The following is a 19,718-nucleotide window of genomic DNA, read 5'->3' on the forward strand; positions in this document are numbered from 1 at the left end:
GTCTTTTCCCCAGATGGCAGCTAGCTAGAGATACTCTTCTGTTTTTCCCCACTTAGTAATATATACCAGGGAGCATTCTATATCAGTACGTACAGATCTGCCTTATTCTTTTTAATCGCTGCATGGTATCTAATTACATAAAAGCAGCCAGAGTTTTAAAATATGTCCCCTATTGATAAAAAATCACTTCTTTCCATCTCTTATTTTTATAAACAATGTCGTAATGAGTATTCTTCCTCATATACCTTTGTGTGAGAATATTTCTGAAAAACAAATTCCTAGATACAGAATTACTATGTCAAGGTATAAAGAAAATGTACACACAATAGTGTAAATATACTCAGCACTACAGAACTGTACACTTAAAAATGGTTAAGATGGTAAGTATTATGTTATGTGGGGTTTTTTTTTGCCGCAATAAAAAAAGAAAATGTACATTGATAGATATTGCCAAACTGCCTCTATATCTTGACAATTTATTATTTCCCCATTTAAATTTGCCTTCTGTTTGCAATATTTGGGCTCAGTTGCTGTAAAAATACATTTTTAGGGAGTTAAATAACCTATAAGTTCTGAATAAAACTGTCTCCCATTTCTTCCATAGAGAGATTCAGAAAACTTTCCTGGGACTGATGGTGCTCTGACGTAAAACTGTGGAGGTCAGGGATTGCAGCTAAGAGCAGGGCTCTGCTTCCTTCCAGCAAAAGCAGCCTGTGCCAGTTTTATTAAAGAACAGGCATCACTGATTCGCTTTGGCTGTTTGTCCTACTGTGATTTAGATTTGTTTGAAGACGCAGCTGAAAGCAAACAAAAGGTTTCATATGACTGAAATCACACCTTTCAACTGATGTTCTAATTTCTGTATCAAGTGTTTGTGACCGAGAATCTTTCTTTAACTTCTTTTCCACCCCCACTCCTAGTATCACTTTATTTCTATCAACCACAAGTACCCACTTACACACTCCATGGAGTTAAGCCTTGAATGAGGTGGTGAAGGACGAAAGAGGTATGGATAACAATATTAGTGTAACCCCAATAAAACTGGGCACCCCTGGGGACTGTGTGTAGCAGGGTGACAAATCTAAAATTTCTACCCAATCTGACTCCAAGAAGCCTTGAAAAGCACTGTAGCTGTTCACTGAATGTTTCTTGAGGAGGCAGCAGAGGGTTAACTACATCACACCGTGGTCTGCAAAGTGCGCTGCTAAAAATCCTCTTTGGATGTCTCTTCTTTTAGAAATCAAATTTACTAAAAATCTTCTTTGGACCTTTCTTTTTCTCCAGTCCAAATGGCAGCTGCTCATATATGTCTCTTCTCATGCTTTAAAATTCGAATATTGTCCCGGCTTCCTGGTCTTACTTGTCCCCTCACTTCTTTTTCCTGGTCTACATTCTCTAGCAGTTTTTTTCTTCTTTCAATTGCACTCCCACCCAATGAAACCAAAGCGTCTTCTTAGAAGATGGGAGGACAAGGGGATTACAAATCCTTCAAATTTAATTTTTTTGTCCTAATACTAAGAGTAATAATGGGTCATGCTTCAAGCCAGGCACTGCAATGTGTATTATTTCATAACCAACATATGAAGTTCATATTCTCATTATCACCATTTTGCAAATGAAAAATCTAAGGCTCAGTGAGGTTAGGTGATCTACTCAAGGTCAAAGACTTAGAAAGCTTACCTACTTGCCCTGTACTGTTTTCATGGTTCTTAAGTAACAATGCAAGGCAGTAGATAAGTGCAATGCAATGCAAGAGAAAATAAGTGGTCTTGATTGTGCCCTTGGCTCCTATATACTTTCTCTGATCTCTGCCTTTCCAAGTCCTTCCGCTAGGTCTAGTGATATCTGTGGTCCCACCTCAGTAGCTGAACCAATCTCTAGACCCAGCATCTCTCACCCAACTGGCTTAGCTCTGCATCCTGGGGTTCCGTTGCTCTCCTCTCTTTTTTGTGCTGAGCCTTTGTTCTCTTTAGTGCCCCATTCCCAATATCCTGCCCTGAATTCTGGCTCTCTGCCTGGGTTTCTATCACATGATCTACTTCTTGCCAATCCACTGCTGCCCTGAAATGTCAATCAATTTACCTTCTACCTTCAATTCCTATTTTAGTATAAATTGCCCTACCCACAGCCCCTGTGTGGAGTAATAGGCTCTATGGTTCTTTACATGGGGATAACTGCTGATTGGATTAGAAGTAGATACCTGATGCAGGGGGCACCCAGGCACAGACTGTCCAATGATCAGTCTGTCTTCCCAGTATTTCAACTAAGAGCCACCAACACTACTCAGTTGGCTATGGGAAGCCAAGGAAGAAAGTCATAGAGCCACCATTTGGGGCCATGTGCAACATAAGTAAGAAGAGACAACAGATCTATTGAGAAAGGATGCTGGAAGAGAGTCACACAGAAGAGCATAGAAAAGACCATGTGACTCTGGGGTGGTGGGGTTGGGTGGGGAGGGGAGAGTGTAAGTGGTTGTCTCACCTGATGCCTTCTTATTACAGCTCTCATGAGCTTTTTTGCACTCGGTATTAACTTGTGTTCTCCTGAGTTCTGTTTTCTCCCTACAGTAAAGCTCCCTTTGTTCTTAAGTTAGTTTGAGCAGGTTTCTGTTACTTACAATTAAGAGACGTCACCAGACTCACAGATACAGAGAACAAACTAGTGGCTACCAGTGGGGAGAGGGAGAGGGGGAGAGGCAATATAGGGGTGGCAGTGTGGGAGGTACAAACTATTGGGTGAAAGATAGGCTCAAGGATGTACTGTACAACATGGGGAATAGAGCCAATATTTTGTAATAGCTGTAAATGGAAGGTAACCTTTAAAATTGTATTAAAAAATTTAAAAAAAAGAGGCTTCACTAGACTACCTCCTTTCTTGGGTTGGAAGCCTTGTCTGCATTTCTACCCCCGGCAGGTGTCCCACTGTATATGGGAAGATCTCCTGTTTTGGGCTGTCTCTAGGCCTTGTTCTGGAGGTGGCATTGAACTAGCTCCTGTGGGCATCCAGATAAAGCTGGTCCAAGGAAGGGGAAGAACACATGCACAGGAATAGATTTTGGAGTGGGCATGGAGTTTTGTTGTGGCTCCTTTTTTACATGAGGATGTGGTTACTGTCTTCAAATTGTTTAGGGTCAACTTTGGGACAGAGGGCTAGGGCCATCAGGAAATGACACTGCTAAACAGGGGTGGGAGGGGCAGGCTGAGGCAGAGCCTGGGGGATGGCAAAGGAGGGGTGTCCTCATCCTGTGGTGTTCTCAGGCTGGGGACTGACATGATGAACTCGAACCTTTAGAATCACTAACTTTTCTAGCTCCTTCAGGGTCTCTTCGGTCTTAGGACAGACCACTCACTTTACTGATGAGGAAATGGAGACCAAGAATGAAAACATGGTAATGATAGGTAACACTTAGTGAGCACTTTCTACTGGGCAGGCTTTGATCCAAGCACTTTTCATGCATCAGCTCCATTAGTCTTCATGGTAACTCTGTGAGGTTGGCATATTACCATCCTCATCTCATAGAAGAGGAAACCAAGGCACAGAGGGGTTGAGTAATTTGTCTAAAGTCACAAAATAAGAGTTGGAACTAGCATTTGCACCCAGGAATCTTGATTCAGAGCCAGTGCTTTTAGCTGTTATATGGTACTACTTCTCACAAGCACTGAAGATCATTGGAACTTTATTATTATGAATAAAAGCTGATTGTGTGTGTGTGTGTGTGTGTGTGTGTGTGAGAGAGAGAGAGAGAGAGAGACAGAGAGAGACAGAGAGAGACAGAGAGAGAGAGGGAGACTTTCTCAATCAGATGAGGCAGCATGTCATGATTCATGGAAAACATCAGAAATCAGGTAATGATTTTAATTTCATTTAGAGGAAAGGGATCACAAGTTTAGAAAATCAAAAATCAGGAAAAATAAAAGTTTAGTAGACATCTGTTATCTCTAATGATTTAAAGGAGATGAGAAAAGAAAATTCTCAAACTCTTTCTACCAGTTTCCAGAGCCTTATAAACTGTTTCAGCTTTAAAGAAAAAGAACATCTGCTTGTTTATTGATTCTTGTGCCATAGGTGGTGCGATAATCCTGGCAGCAGGTTTAAGGAATCCGCCAAAGTAAGGCCTCCTGAAGGTGAAATAATCAATGTCTATGTTAGGGTCCACCATTATCTGACCTCTTATGGTCAGGGAAGACTTGAATCTAGAGAAGTACAAAAGTTGGAGTGTTCTTTTCCCTGTATTTCTAGAAATATAAAAGTTGGAGTGTTTTTTCTAGCATTTTTTTCATACGTGAGTACCCATTCACAGCTCATGATTTTATGCAAGAGACTGTTGCCGGAGCTGCTCCAGGTCTTTGCTCACAACCCTCTAACCCTCACCTTTAGCAGGAATGTCCTTGCTCAAATCCTGCCAATCCCCCACCTTTAGCAGGAGTGAACATAAATCTTTAAGTTAAAGGGCCCAGACATAAGAAAGGAAGCTACAAACAAACAAAAAAACCCAGATGGAAACAGCTGGGACCAAGATAGCAATGAATCTGACCTCCAACAGACCCTGAGTCTCATTACAAGTTAATTTTACTATATTGGCATATTAAATAACACACCTACCAGGGGCTGTGACTGAACATTAAGGACCAAAAAAGGATAAGAAGGGGATGGCACCCCTCTCCCTCGAAAAAGCCTTGCCCCTTCCCCAGTAGACTAATGCATATGCCTCCCCATCATTAGCCTCACTCCTCCTCCCTTTGTCTTTACTCTTTAAAATTAAATCCCTCTGGCCAGGTGGGCGAGAAGGTGATCTGTGAACCTTAGTTCCCACTTCTCCATTCTTTGGCCCCTGAATAAAGCTTGGGCTGTGTCGATCTCAGCATAGGTTTTGTTATTCACTGATTTGAACCTGAACAACCAGAACGGAAAAAGAGCCCTCCCCGCCAAGGCAGAGAGCCTCAACCAAGCTAGGGCCCAAGCAGGGTCCATACGACTTAATTTGGCAACAAGACATTTATAGCTTGTGGGTCAATTCACCAATTCAGACATTGGTTGAGCACCTACTGTGTGTGAGACAGTGTATGAAGTGCTGGAGATGCTAGGTGGACATCAGGAAACATGAAAGACCGAGCTGATGACAAAGGGTCTCCCTCCTGCTACAAACATGTAGAAATGCTAGACAAAATATAGCAGGACAAAGTTTCAAAAATACTTAAGGGAGTTTAGAAAAATTCCCTGGATGCCAGAAAGGAGGAGGAAAGTCTAACCCAAAACTGTGAGTAGGAGCTGATGCGTGGGGCCAGGGCTGGCGTATGGCCCCTGGAGCTAGAGGTCGAGGTTTTAAAGCCATGCAGGGAGAGAAGGGGAGGTCTCAAGTTGGTGTTAGATGAGATGTGGGAAGACACCCCTGCATCAAGCTGGACATTTTGAAGGGCTGAACGGGGATAAGAAAACCCTCCATCAGTCACTTGGGGAGGTGGCAAGGAAACTTGTCCTCTGTCCAGGCCCTTGAATGAAAATTCACCTTCAAGAAATAGAAGCCCCAGACTCTTCCATGTGTAAGTGCAGAGTCCATATTTACATTGGCCTGGCAGTGGGGAACTCTAAGTTGAGAAATGCCATCAAAACTTGGGTGGAAAGACAAAAATACAATCTCCCCCTGAGGGGACAACACAACTTGGGCACAGAGGACTCCCACAGGAAACAAAGAAAAAGACCCACTGAAGATGAGCAAACAATCCAAAATCAAATGAGGAAACTAGTGATGGGGAGAGAGGGCAAGTTCATCAAATGAACATTAGTCCCTAAGACCCTGAGATAATAGAATAATCTGAATGACACAATTAGATGTGTTTAAAATTGAAAACATTAAAAGTAACCATAATGAAGGAATAGAATGAGTAAGAACAGAGCGGTGAGGAAAATCAACAAGTGCTCGCCTTCCAGGGACATAGAACATGCCTGGGAGATGGAAAAGGAAAGAAGCAGGAGAAAGTGGGCATAGATGGAACCTACCTCAACATAATAAAGGCCATATATGACAAACCCACAGCAAACATTATTCTCAATGGTGAAAAACTGAAAGCAATTCCTCTAAGATCAGGAACAAGACAAGGGTGCCCACTCTTGCCACTATTATTCAACACAGTTTTGGAAGTCCTAGCCATGGCAATTGGAGAATAAAAATAAAAGGAATCCAAATTGGAAAAGAAGAAGTAAAACTGTCATTGTTTGCAGATGACATGATACTATACATAGAAAATCCTAAAGATGCCACCGAAAACTATTAGAGCTAATCAATGAATTTAGTAAAGTCACAGGATACAAAGTTAACACACAGAAATCTCTTGCATTCCTATACACTAACAACCAAAGATCAGAAAGAGAAATTAAGGAAGCAATTCCATTCACCATTGCAACAAAAAGAATAAAATACCTAGGAATAAACCTACCTAAGGAGGCAAAAGACCTGTATGCAGAAAACTACAAGACACTGATGGAAGAAATCAAAGATGACACAAACAGATGGAGAGATATACCGTGTTCTTGGATTGGAAGAATCAACATTGTGAAAATGACTATACTACCCCAAAGCAATCTACAGATTCAATGCAATCCCTATCAAATTACCAATGGAATTTTTCACAGATCTAGAACAAAGAATTTTACAATTTGTATGGAAACACAAAAGACCGCAAATAGCCAAAGCAACCTTGAGAAAGAAAAACGGAATTTCTGACTTCAGATTATACTACAAAGCTACAGTAACCAAGACAATATGGTACTGGCACAAAAACAGAAATATAGATCAATGGAACAGGATAGAAAGCCCAGAGATAAACCCATACACCTAAGATCACCTAATCTATGACAAAGGAGGCAAGTATATACAAGGGAGAAAAGACAGCCTCTTCAATAAGTGGTGCTGGGAAAACTGGACAGCTACATGTAAAAGAATGAAATTAGAACATTCCCTAACACCATACACAAAAATAAACTCAAAATGGATTAAAGACCTAAATGTAAGGTCAGACACTATAAAACTCTTAGAGGAAAACATAGGCAGAACACTCTTTGACACGAAACACAGCAAGATCTTTTTTGACCCACCTCCTAGAGTAATGAAACTAAAAACAAAAATAAACAAATGGGATCCAATTAAACTTAAAAGCTTTTGCACAGCAAAGGAAACCATAAACAAGATGAAAAGACAACCCCCAGAATGGGAGAAAATATTTGCAAATGGAACAATGGACAAAGGATTAATCTCCAAAATTTATAAGCAGCTCATGCAGCTCAATATCAAAAAAACAAACAACCAAATCGAAAAATGGGAGGAAGACCTAAATAGACATTTCTCCAAAGAAGCCATACAGATGGTCAAGAGGCACATGAAAAGATGCTCAACATCACTAATCATTAGAGAAATGCAAATCAAAACTACAATGATGTATCACCTCACACCAGTTAGAATGGCCATCATTAAAAAATCTACAAACAATAAATGCTGGAGAGGGTGTGGAGAAAAGGGAACCTTCTTGCACTGTTGGTGGGAATGTAAATTGATACAACCACTATGGAGAACAATATGGAGGTTCCTTAAAAAACTAAAAATAGAACTACCATATGACCCAGCAATCCTACTACTGGGCACATACCCAGAGAAAACCATAATTCAAAAAGACACATGCACCCCAATGTTCATTGCAGCACTATTTACAAGAGCCAGGACATGGAAGCAACCTAAATGTCCATTGACAGATGAATGGATAAAGAAGATGTGGTACACATATATAATGGAATATTACTCAGCCATAAAAGGAGCAAAATTGGGTCATTTGTAGAGACGTGGATGGACCTAGAGACTGTCATACAGAGTAAGGTAAGTCAGAAAGAGAAAAACAAATATCAGATATTAATGCATATTTGTGGAATCTAAAAAAATACGGTATAGATGATCTTATTTGCAAAGCAGAAATAGAGACACAGACATAGAGAACAAAACAAACGTATGGCTATCACGGGGGGAAAAGGGGCAGGGGTGGGATGAATTGGGAGATTGGGATTGACATATATATGCTATTGATACTATGTATAAAATAGATAACTAATGAGAACCTACTGTAAAGCACAGGGAACTCTACTCAATGCTCTGTGGTGAGCTAAATGGGAAGTAATCCAAAAAAGAGGGGATGCCTATATACGTACAGCTGATTCACTTTGCTGTACAGTAGAAACTACACAACATTGTAAAGCAACTGTACTCCAATAATTAAAAAAAAGAAAAGAAAAAGAAGAAGGAAGGAAGAAAGAAAGAAAGAAAGGAAGAAAGGAAGAAAGAGAAAGAAAGAAAGGAAGGAGGGAGGGAGGGAGGGAGGGAAGGAAGGAAGGAAGGAAGGAAGCAGGGACGATTCAGTCTAGGAGAGGGACCGCACAGGGAGCTGTGGTCACCCCAGGAAGGGGTGCCACACCCAGCCTGCCCAGAGGAAGGGACAGGGAAACTAATATGTGACTAACATGTGTCCAACATGTGTCCTCAGGGAATAGGGGGGATGTTAAAGGCCGGGGGGACCCAGAGAATGCCACAGTCTAATGTTTGCATTTCCTCAGCTGCTGCAGAGATTCCCTTAAAGAAACTAAGTACATTACACGGAAATAGTTATTTATGTATCCACCTCTTCCGCCCAATCTGTGAATTTCTCCAGCGCGGAGACAGTGTGTCCTTCATTCACACAGAGCCACACTCCCCCTCAGTGACTCCCCTCTTGCCACACCAGTCTTCTGTCAGTTCTTCAAGCATGATAAGCTCTTTTCTACTTCTGGATCTCTGCACATGCTGTTGTCACCATTTAGAATGATCTTTTCCTTGTGCTTTTCTTTTGGGTCTCAGCTTAATGGTCTCAGAAAGACCTTCCCTGACTACCTTACTCACAAGGTCCCACCCTACTGCTGTTTTCTAGCCACCTCTTGTTGGTTTCTTTCTCTTACCGTAATTTATAATTATTTAACCCTTTTTTCTTCTTGTCCTCCCCCATTAGAATGCAGACTCCATGAAGGCAGGGAATGATCTGTTCACTGTTGGATCTCTAACGCCTGGCATTTATTTAGTAGATGTTTAGTAAAGTTATCAAGTAAATTACTCATGCAAGTAACAATTATGAAGCAATTAAAACTATACCCAGCTCAGAGGATACAGAGATGGAAAGCATGGATTTGAACTTTGCAGTTTAGTGAGGGAGAGACATCAAACAAGGACTTGCATCATTATGTGATGATGGTATTGATGGGGGAGGTACAGGATGTTGTGGGAGCACCTGGCAAGGGCATGGATTTTGTACAGAATTCAGGAAGGCTTCCAGGAAGAAGCAACATTTAAGCTGAGTCCTGAAGGATAGATGGGGTTCACCAGTTGATGGGGAGCTGGAAGATGTTCCAGGCTGACAGAAGGCCCAGATGCAAGAGGTACATGGCTCTGGAGAGTATGAAAGAGGTTCTGCATGGGTATAGCTTAGAGCTGCAGCAAGAAATAAGATGGGGGAGGTAAACAAGGCCAGATCATAGAGGGTTTTCAAGCTAGGATAAGGAGTTTGGACTTTATCTTGCTGTCAATCGGGAGCCATTAAACATCTTAATTGGGAGAGTGGCATAATCCAATTGGTATTTTATAAAATGGCCATGGGGCAGTGTGGAAAACAGGAAGAGGATTGGAGGCAGGGAGATCAGATGGCTAGTGCAATAATTTAGGCAAGAGATGAGGATGGTTTAAATAGAGGTGCGGTAATGAGGAAGTGACCTGGAGGAATTTAGAAGAGAAGGCGGAAGTTGGGACAGGGGGCACAATCAAGGATGATGCCTAGCTTTCTAGCATGAATAACATGGTGAAGGGGGCACCATCTTTGGGCCACATCCAGCAGAGAACCAGACACCTAGTATACACGCCATAGATGTCTACTTAACGAAGTAGAAATTGTCTTAGTGAAACATTTTCATAAGATGAGTATACACCAGCTCACTTTCGGGTCCTGGGTCTACCTACAAGTGTGATCTGCCATTCCCTACTGCCTCTACCTGCCTTGGGTTACTCATTTGTGACCTGCCAGGCCAGCCTTAGTTCAGTATTTCTAATCCACAGTCCCCACCAGGACCTATTTGCCTCTGTCCCCTGCTAAGAAGTGTGCCTTGTGTCCTTCCCTCACCCTCTCTGGCCACCAGTGTCATCATTGCCAATAATGCTGCTGTAATTTTTCATTAATTTTCTTGGTGTTTTGAAGTTATAATAACATTAAAATTTATACTCAATAATCTTATTACAGTTTTGCACTACTAATGCGATTATTATTTTTGTTCATTTGTGTTTGAAAGCCATTAGCATAAGATTTACCTCCAACAATATCTGCTGTGATTTTTCATGCCCTTGAAACTTGGAGCAAGCAATAAGTCTATAATAAGAGAAGGCTGGGAAGCATATAAATGTCTTTCTTGGGAAAATAGGGCTTTTATTTTCATCCTGGTTGGCCTCGGGTTCTTTGACAGAGCAGCTGGTAGGATATAATGTATTAAAGGCTGAGAACACTGTGTTAGTTTGTAGATGTGTTCAAACAGGTTCCTGGTTATTCAGAGGGCACTTTTATGTTCTAGGAGGATTCATATTCTTGTTCCTTTTTTATGCTGTTTCTTACCTGACTTCCAGAAAAATATAATGAATTGTGTGCTTGCAGGGAACAATATTTAGAATCATGAATTATTTGGAAGAGAAGGGACCCTGAAATCACTCTATCCTCCTGACTTTCTGAGGACCTGGGGAGCTGGATGCGTGGCTTAGCAGAGCTCTGGAAACGGGCTTATTTCAGAGGCTGGAGAGGGGAGTTTCTCTGTGGGGCAGGGAAGGAGGATGGGCAGGGCCGGCCTCATGAGTGTGTGACCTGTTCAGACTCTCAGGGCCCCGTGCTGTGAAATTCAGTGTCACCATCTTGAAATTCTTAAGTTTTGAACAAGGGACCCCACATTTTCACCAGGCTCTGCAAATTATGTATCTGGTACTACATACAGGTTTTGGAGTCAGACAGGCTTGGGTTCAAGTTCTGGAATTCTCTAACTATTGACTGTGCCTCAGTTTCCTTATCAGAAAAAATGGGAAATTTAATATTGTCTTCTCCAACTAGAGGTGAGAGCTAAAAGTACATGTTCAGCATCTAGAGGGCCTGACAGGTGGTGACAAACCCTAGGACATGCTCAGTGGGATTTTTAACTCCCATGTGCAATACCCATAGTTAAACATTGTTGTGACTTAATGTCAAGAACACTAGCCAGCTGGGAGAGCCAGACGTCGTCAGTGTGTACAGAAGCTAATCCCAGGTGTGCTGATCACGAACACACCGAGCAAAGAACATCTTCCTAAGGGGGGCATAAGGCGGGGGGGCTCCATCCATCAGTTTTCAGCCTTTTTACTTCTATGACACATGACACATAATGCTTGCCAGTACAACGTGGTCTCAGTTTCTCACAATTCATACATGATTCCCTTCTCTCCAGAAACCTCTCAAGATAGCCAATGAGTGACACAGGCATTATTATGAAGATGCCCTCGACCTTGATCTAATTAATTTGCAAACTTTAGTATTTCAACTATTATTTGTAATAGATGGTTTTCAACATACGACACAACAGAACAGATACAACCAGGGTTTCACAATTCCATGCTTGAGAACCAGGAGCCCAAACAAGGGATGCGGCCTCCATGACAGGCTGGAGAGACCAGGACCAATATGAAGCCCTTCATGACTTTGCAGAGGAACGTGGTTGTGCTGTAGCCCGAATGAGTGATGCCAGTTACAAGGTATGGCAGCCAGAGTCAGAGAAACACGAAGTTGTTGGTAAGATAAACTTGTGATGAATGACATGCTGTCTCGAAACACTGGGTTAAACATTTTTTCTGAGAATGGAGAAAGGTTTTAAATCAAATTAATGAGAAACATAAGCTAATCCCTGGGCGTTTTTGGACTCTGGTCCAAAAGAATTCCTCAGGGGATTATAGTAGGAATCAGGTGACCTTTGCTGCATTCAGTTTAGGGTTTGTGGGAGCTTGGAGTCCAGATGGTAGACGTCAGGAGGAAGGGCTAGGGGCCTCAGCTCTGCTTGCCCTGCTGCAGTACACATTGTGAGACACAGGGCCCAGTGTCTTCAGGGCCCCTGCACTGTCTCAGGAGATGTGGGCAGGAGCCTGAGCAGGCAACAGCCTCTCAGTGACCTGTGCTGGAGATGACCACACTCCAAGCACGGTTTGCTCTTTCCTTACTTCCTCCTGCGCACTTGTGAGCAGCGAGATGTGGGTGCCTACCCAGCTCTCTCAGGCCCAAAGGGCTTTTGTGGGTAGTGATGGCCAAAGCTGGACCATCTCCTCTCCACAGTGCAGCCTGTGAATGACCTTCGAAAAACCACAGCTATCCTTTCAAGATCCCTCATCAGCCTCCTTCTAGTGCTTTTGATGAGGGATGACGGTACTTCCCAACAGACAGAAAAGAATGACGGACAATTGCTCCCTTATCTCTCATTGGTATGAATGGGGTCCTAGATAATAATAGTCTGGCTCCTGGGCCCACATGACACAGTACATGGTACATAAAAGATGCTTCAGTCTATAATAATTATGATTAATCACTGACTAATTTATCAAACACCTCAAGACATAGATGCAAAAAGCATGTGTCGATAAATAAATGTTTCTCTTTGGAAATGGTGATTTTAGCTTAGAGTGAATGTCACTCCCCCAACCCTCTCATGGATCAGAGTAAGAAAACCGTAATCCACTGCACTGACCCTTGGGAGAACAGAGACGTGATATCCCAACAATGCAGCCACAGTAGCAGCTTTTAGCACAAGCTGAAGAAACCATACATGCAGTTAGGGAAAATCTGAGACAACAAGATGGACATTTGTGCCTCTGTCCTCTACTGAACATAAACCCCCTCAAACTCAGCAAACATATTTCACTTCCTATGGTACCAATTTTCCAGCACATTGTACTGTAAACTTCGAGCCCCTGGGAAAGAAAGCTAAAGGATGCTTGGCTGCATTTCTGGGTTTTGGTCCTTCTGTGATTGTTTTTCTTACCTGTTGTCGAATTTCCTCCTCCATTTTCACTGGTGAACCCAATTCTGCAACTTGTTTGACGCCTTCGCTCGCATATCCTCCATACTCCCATAGCACGTAATTCTTGGAGTGGGATCCGCCGATGATCGCAGACCAGTGATTTGCCCGACCTGGGAAAGCCAATCAGGATGCAGGTATCAGTGTGTATGTGGCTAAAATACAAGTCCCTTAAAGGATGGGGAGGAGGTGTAATTGGACAATGATTCAAGCAGCATTGGCTAAGCACCTGCCCTGTGTTAGGTCCTGTGCTATTCTGGGATGAATAAGACAGTCCCTGTAAGCAAGTATGTCTTGGGGATATATGACAGGGCAATGGGTAGATGTCTAAACAAGACACAGAGGTGGCCCAGAATGATGACTCCTGTCTGGAAGGATCTTAGAGAAGAAGAAAGTTGAGAGAATTTTTAAATGCTGAGCAGATTTGTAAGATAGAACAGAGAGGAAAGGCTATTTCTGGCAGACTCAGAAACATTAAATAACATTGTGTGTTTGGGGAGTCATAAGTAATTTAGCATTGCTGTGTCACAAACTGTCAACGAGAGAGGCAGGAAATGATGCCAGGGAGGTAGGAAGGGACCTGCTCAAATGAGTTTGGATGTCATTTGAAAGGGTCTGAAACCACTGAAGGGTTCTGGGCAGGGGAACGACACAATCACATTTGAATTTTAGATAAATCATCCAGGCAGCAGCATGAAGAATGCATTAGAGGGAGCAAAATTGGAGTGTGGAGCTGGGGAGGTCAGCACGGAGCAAAAGGTAAAGGGAGTGAGTGGGGAATTAGGCTTGACAGTTCCTGGGAAAAAGCACTGCTGTTTTTAGCTGGCTTTTTTTTTTTTTTTTAAACATCTTTATTGGAGTATAATTGCTTTTTAGCTGGCTTTTACGTACCTTCCAGGGTGAGGGGCAGGCAGGCTAGCCATGTGAAAGCATGGGAGAGGTGGTTTGGATACAAGGACATGACCAGTCTACTGTGGTTTGGTGAGGATCATGCAGGATGATGACTGCAGTGGGATGTAGCAGGGAATTAATGGGTGACACAAAGGGAGAGCAGAATAAGATCTGGACAGGACCAAGACAGAACTTAGCCTGAAGATTCTTCCATCGCAGGAGGGAGGAAGGAGAGGAGAGAGTCAACACCAGCACCACCATGGATTTGTTTTTGCATGTGATGAATATAGATGCGTATATACTGATTACTAAGTTACATACAATTCATCATAGGGTTGGCTCAGTTGTCCGCAATTCTTTGGCTGGTTTTATAAAGTCTTAAGTTAAGGAACATTTTCAGGCATAGCGAAGAGGAAAACTTGAACTGGGTGGACCCAGCTGACATTTGCAGTTTATCACCCTGTGGCCCAGAGTGGGCAGAACTCTCCACGCTACCCCACCACTTAAGAAAGTGATTCTGGGGCTTCCCTGGTGGCGCAGTGGTTGAGAATCTGCCTGCCAATGCAGGGGACACGGGTTCGAGCCCTGGTCTGGGAAGATCCCACGTGCCGCGGAGCAACTAGGCCCGTGAGCCACAACTACTGAGCCTGCGCGTCTGGAGCCTGTGCTCCGCAACAAGAGAGGCTGCGATAGTGAGAGGCCCGCACATTGCGATGAAGAGTGGCGCCCGCTTGCCGCAACTAGAGAAAGCCCTCGCACAGAAACGAAGACCCAACACAGCCAAAAATAAATAATAAATAAATAATAAATAAATAATAAATAAATTAAAAAAAAAAAAAGAAAGTGATTCTGAACAGGCCCTGATCTTGTTTACATCTGCCACCTGCTACCCCAGCGTGCTCTGACCCAGAGGCACATCAAGAACATGGGCACAAAGCCACCTGCCCAGCCTGCTGAGGGATGACATGATCCAGGCAGATGACATCACCACGTGGGTCCGCCTAACTGCTGGATCATTATTTCCCACATATCAGGGAAATGCAAGCTCCATGTCATGTCCGTAGAGAAGACAGATGGAGATGCTGCCAGCTATTTCTCTAACTCGCTTCCTGAGTAGGGAGAATGTCCTGGCTATCATCTAGGCCAAGAGCACTGCTTGTGTAGGGGCAAAGGTAAGAACCAGTCATGACCTTTGGTTCATGGTGTGAACACAGGGAGACCAGTTTCAGCATCTCTTATTCCCCCGGCTCTGTTCCACCAAAATGTCCCCTCGTTCCAGACTCATCCTACCTGCAATTTCATACTTCAGTGGCTCAGCACATGCTGCTCCCTCTGTGCTTTCCTCCTCTTGTCATGGCTGACTCATTCCTCCTTTATAATTTACCCAGAAGCCTCCCAAGACCACCATAGAATGACTTAGGCCCTTGTCTTCTGATCACATTTAAAAAAAAATTGAAGTATAGCTGATTTACAATATTATATTAATTTCAGGTATACAACATAGTGATTCAGTATTTTTATAAAGTTAAAGTTATTACAAACTAATGGCTATATTTTTCTGGGCTGTACAATATATCCTGCTTGCTTATCTATTTTATACTTAGTAGTCTGTATATCTTAATCCCATACCCCTATCTTGCCCCTCCCCTTCCCCTTTCCCCACTGGTAACTACTAGTTTGTCCTATCAGCATAGATCACATTTACGATCCCTGCTACACATCTGTTTTCCCACTAGACTGTAAGCTCCCTGAGGAAGCCTGTCTTCAGTCTGTATCCCCAGTGCCTAGCACTGAGCTTGATGCATTGTGAATGCTTAGTACATGTTTCCTGAAGCATTCATCCAATCAAATGAAAAGGTGGCAGTATACGTGCTCGAAGTGTTTGGGAGCAGGCTTGCACAGATTTGATTCAATGTGATTAAATTCAAATCTCAGTTCAGCAGGGTTCCTAACTCCTACTGGGCTAAAGCACTCAGCTATTCTGCATGCTGTTAAAAATAAACACCAAACAACAACAAAAAGGAAAGGCACGGGTCTCAGAGCCAGCAAACAGGGATTCAAATTCCGGCATTTCCACTTACTAGCTGTGTATACTTGGTCAAATTCCAATTATTTTATTTCCCTGAGTCCCAGCTCCCTCTTTTGTAATTCAGGGGTGATAATGCCTACCTTATTGACCTGTTATAAGAATTAAATTCAATTTTTAAAATAATGACATAATATATGTGCAATCACTAACACACAATAGACCCTCAATAATTATAGTTTCCTCCTTCCCCGGTTGTTTGGGAGGCTACAAAAATGAGTAAAACATGAACCTGCCTTTAATTCAATATAGGAGATAAGAGAGACATAATATGAACTAAGATAAGAGAACAGGAGCAAGCACAATCACAGGGGGATTAGGGGATGGACCCAGATGGCTCTTTCTGGTTTATTCATTCAACTTCCATTTACTATGTGCCAAGCACAGTGGCAGGCCCTGGGCACCGACAGGAATTGGATATGGTGCTTGTTCTGGAGGGACTCATGGTCTGGGGGTGGAGAAACAGATGGATAAGCAGATTACCTATAATCAAGCATGTTCAGAGTTCTAGAAACAAGAACACAGAGCAAAGGGGATGGAGCAGCTAATTCCAAATTCAAGGATTCAAAGTCAAACATACCACATTTATTCAAATTTCAATACATTGAATGACATCAACCACATAATAGATACCTGCAAGGCACTAGGCTAGGGTGTGGGAGCAGACCACATCCTCCCTGGGGGACAAGGTAGGCACTCATGGAACAACAATCTGCAATGTTAGAAATAACAATGAATTCAGGTGAGTGGCAGTCACTCATGTGCAGAATGGTATGGGGGGAGGGGGCATGGTGACGGAGAGCCAGAAGACCTGGGCTCCAGGCCTCCATTCGTGACCATGAATCAGTCATTCCATCTCTGAGAGCCCCAGTTCACTTTTTAAAAATAGAGATAATAATTACTAGTCTGGACTATCTCCCAGAGTTGTGCAAATTAATTGGGCTGGTTTGGGAGAGAACTACGAAAACTTTAAAGAACTGTGCAAAAAAAGTCTCTGTAGTTTTATAGACAGAAAGCACTATGGGAATCCACAAGAGGAATCCACAAGAAGGCAGAGGAGGAAGGACATGTTCCCCTGGGAAGGAGACTCCCATGGGAAAACTGGCAGGACAGTAGGAGCGGGAATTCTATTAAAAATAGGTAAGAGGATTAAACACCTATTAGGTGTTAGGCATAATGCTTTCCTAGGTGTAACTCTCACTACAACCTCATTGTCATCTTATAGATGAGGAAATCAAGGCCCAGAGATGTTAAGGAACCTACCCAAGCTCACAGAGCTAGCAAGGGGGCAAAGCTGGGGTTCAAACCCAGATCTGCCTGACCCCAGAACACACGCTCTTTTCCCACATCCCATTGAGAGGTCAGGAAATGGAGATCGTTTGGTGGACTGGAGAGTTAGAAGACAAAGAGATAAGATGAAAAAGAAAGTCAGGGCCAGGTTGCAGAGGGTTCTGAGTGTCCATCGTGGTAAATGGCATCAGAAGAGAGAGAAACATGATGGAAGTTTCTTTCTGGGGAGAATGACATGACAATAGTTAACATGCATGGAGTTGTTACTACGTGCCAGGCACTGTGTCAAGGACTTGATCTATATTATTACATTAAATACTCAAAAAAGAAAATTCCTTTTTTTCAAACCCAATAGAATTGTTTAGTAGTTCAAATACATAATAGAGAAACATAATTGTGAGCTTGCCTTATAATCTTCTGTTTTACTGTAACACTATATCAATGGGAAAAAATGCCTTCTGAGATTCAAACAATTAACTTATAAAAGAATGTCCGGATCAGAAATTTAACAAAGAACTCCCTTCATAGCAAATGTTTATTTAAAAGAACTTTTATGAAATATTCAGACATTAAGAAATACTTATATGTAGTATATGCCTTTAAAATTAATCAGAAAATTCTTTTGATATAGATGCTATCATAATTTCCACCTTTCACATGAGGAAACTAACCTGAGCTCACCAAAGCAAATGAGTGAAGATGCTGGGATTCAGTCAGGTCTGTCTGGTGCTAGAGCCCAGCTTTCCTCCACCCCACTGTACCACATCTCTGGCAGGACACGCCAGCTGTAGGAGGGGAGAGGGCTCAAGGGTGAGGAGACCAAACAGGAGATCCATCAACATCCCCTGGATGAGTTGGGCCTAACTTAGGGCAGTGGAGAGGAAATGGGAACATAGAACCAGAGGTATAAGCCAGTAAGATCAGGGAGGATCGGACAGTCTGTGGGAGTCAGTTTAGTGAAGTAGTTAAAACTCTGGTTTTTGGAGCAGACCAATATGTATTCTAGTCTCCAATCTGAAACTTCCTAGATTGAATATGTTAGTCACTCTCAACTCAGTTTCCTCATCTGTAAGGTAGGGATATTGACATGACCAGCCTCGTGGTGTTTTTCTGAGGCTGATGTACATGAAGTAATGACTAGTTAACACACGAAATGGGCTCAGTAAATACCAGCCAGTCAAATTAAATCTGAATGGGGCAGGGCAAAGCCAGACAAGCTTCTGGAAGGCATGGGACCAAAAGGAATCTGATTCGGTGATTGGGTGCAGTTTGACTTAGAACTGGTGCGCAGAGATGACAAGAATGTCAAATGCAAGAACCTGAGTCTGAAGAAAATGGTAGAGAGTCATCTAAACGGGACTCAGTGGTCTAGAGCTGGCAGAATGAGGTGCTAAGCAGACCCCAATTAGTTGGGGCACAGAGTTTAGCCCCAGGCCCCACCATCCTCCAGGAAATAAGGGATGAGAGGAAGAGAAGCCCCAGGTATCAGGAGGCCTGGGGAAAAGGGAACAAAGTAAATGCTCGTGACTTTCTTAAAGGAATACTCAGTGGGACTACCACTGGGGTCCTTGGTAAAACACTTGGGCTTCAGCCTCAGGGTAAAGGCAGAGAAACAAACACTACTGCCAACTCTTTGGCTCTCAGGTAAGGCCACAGCTCTTTGGGTTAGCATGCCTCTCTCTGACTCCAGCAGTGTTTAAGTGGCTCACACATAGCTGGGTCTAGATGGTTACTCCCAGTAGCTTGGATGAGGCATAGATGAGACGAGGCAGCTGGGAAGCTGGGAGGAAGAAATGATTAGATATGTGAGTTTGAGACACTGTTAGCCAACCAGGTGTGCATCTGTCTGAAAAGCCACTCCAGGGGGACATCCTGAATATATGTGTACTCGCCTCATTTTTGAAATCTCTTCTTTGTCATCACTGGGGATAAATTACCGGGGTTCACAATGATGCCTAGAAGGCTAGTGCTGATGAAAGAGGAACCATGTCTTGCCTTTGTCTGGTGTAGGAGGAAGCATGGTGCACAGCAGATGGATTCTCTGAGGTGTTCTGCATATGGCAGGTATTCAGTTAACAGCCAGATTTCCTGGACTGCTTTGCCAGTGGCTGTATTTCCCTACCCATCCCAATCCTCCAGAAGCCACCCATTCATTTCCTTGACACTCACTCATAGCGCTTCACTGGAGAATATTCTACAGCCTTGGGGACTAGTTTGCTACAACCTCCTGCTACCCAACCTTAGCCTCAACCATCATATCGCAGCAAATCTTTGTCTGGGGACCTGGTTGGGCCCTTATGGAATTTGTTATAGTAGCTACACC

The 19,718-nt window shown here is 43.0% G+C and overlaps 1 protein-coding gene across 2 annotated transcripts in view; it reads right to left on the reverse strand.

Moving 5' to 3' along the window:
- Positions 1–19,718, reverse strand: part of SPON1 (spondin 1) — a 271,002-nt gene that overhangs the window by 97,923 nt on the left and 153,361 nt on the right. For both annotated transcript variants that reach the window (XR_014231404.1, XM_082341465.1), the window contains exon 6: positions 13,093–13,241. Coding sequence is in view for 1 of the 2 variants with exons in the window: in XM_082341465.1 (XP_082197591.1) it covers positions 13,093–13,241 (149 nt within the window). In the remaining variant the exon portion in view is untranslated. The remainder of the gene's footprint in view (positions 1–13,092; positions 13,242–19,718) is intronic.

Source organism: Balaenoptera borealis, assembly GCF_965194805.1.
Source record: "Balaenoptera borealis genome assembly, chromosome: 11".
In the NCBI taxonomy this organism is placed as follows: domain Eukaryota; kingdom Metazoa; phylum Chordata; class Mammalia; order Artiodactyla; family Balaenopteridae; genus Balaenoptera; species Balaenoptera borealis.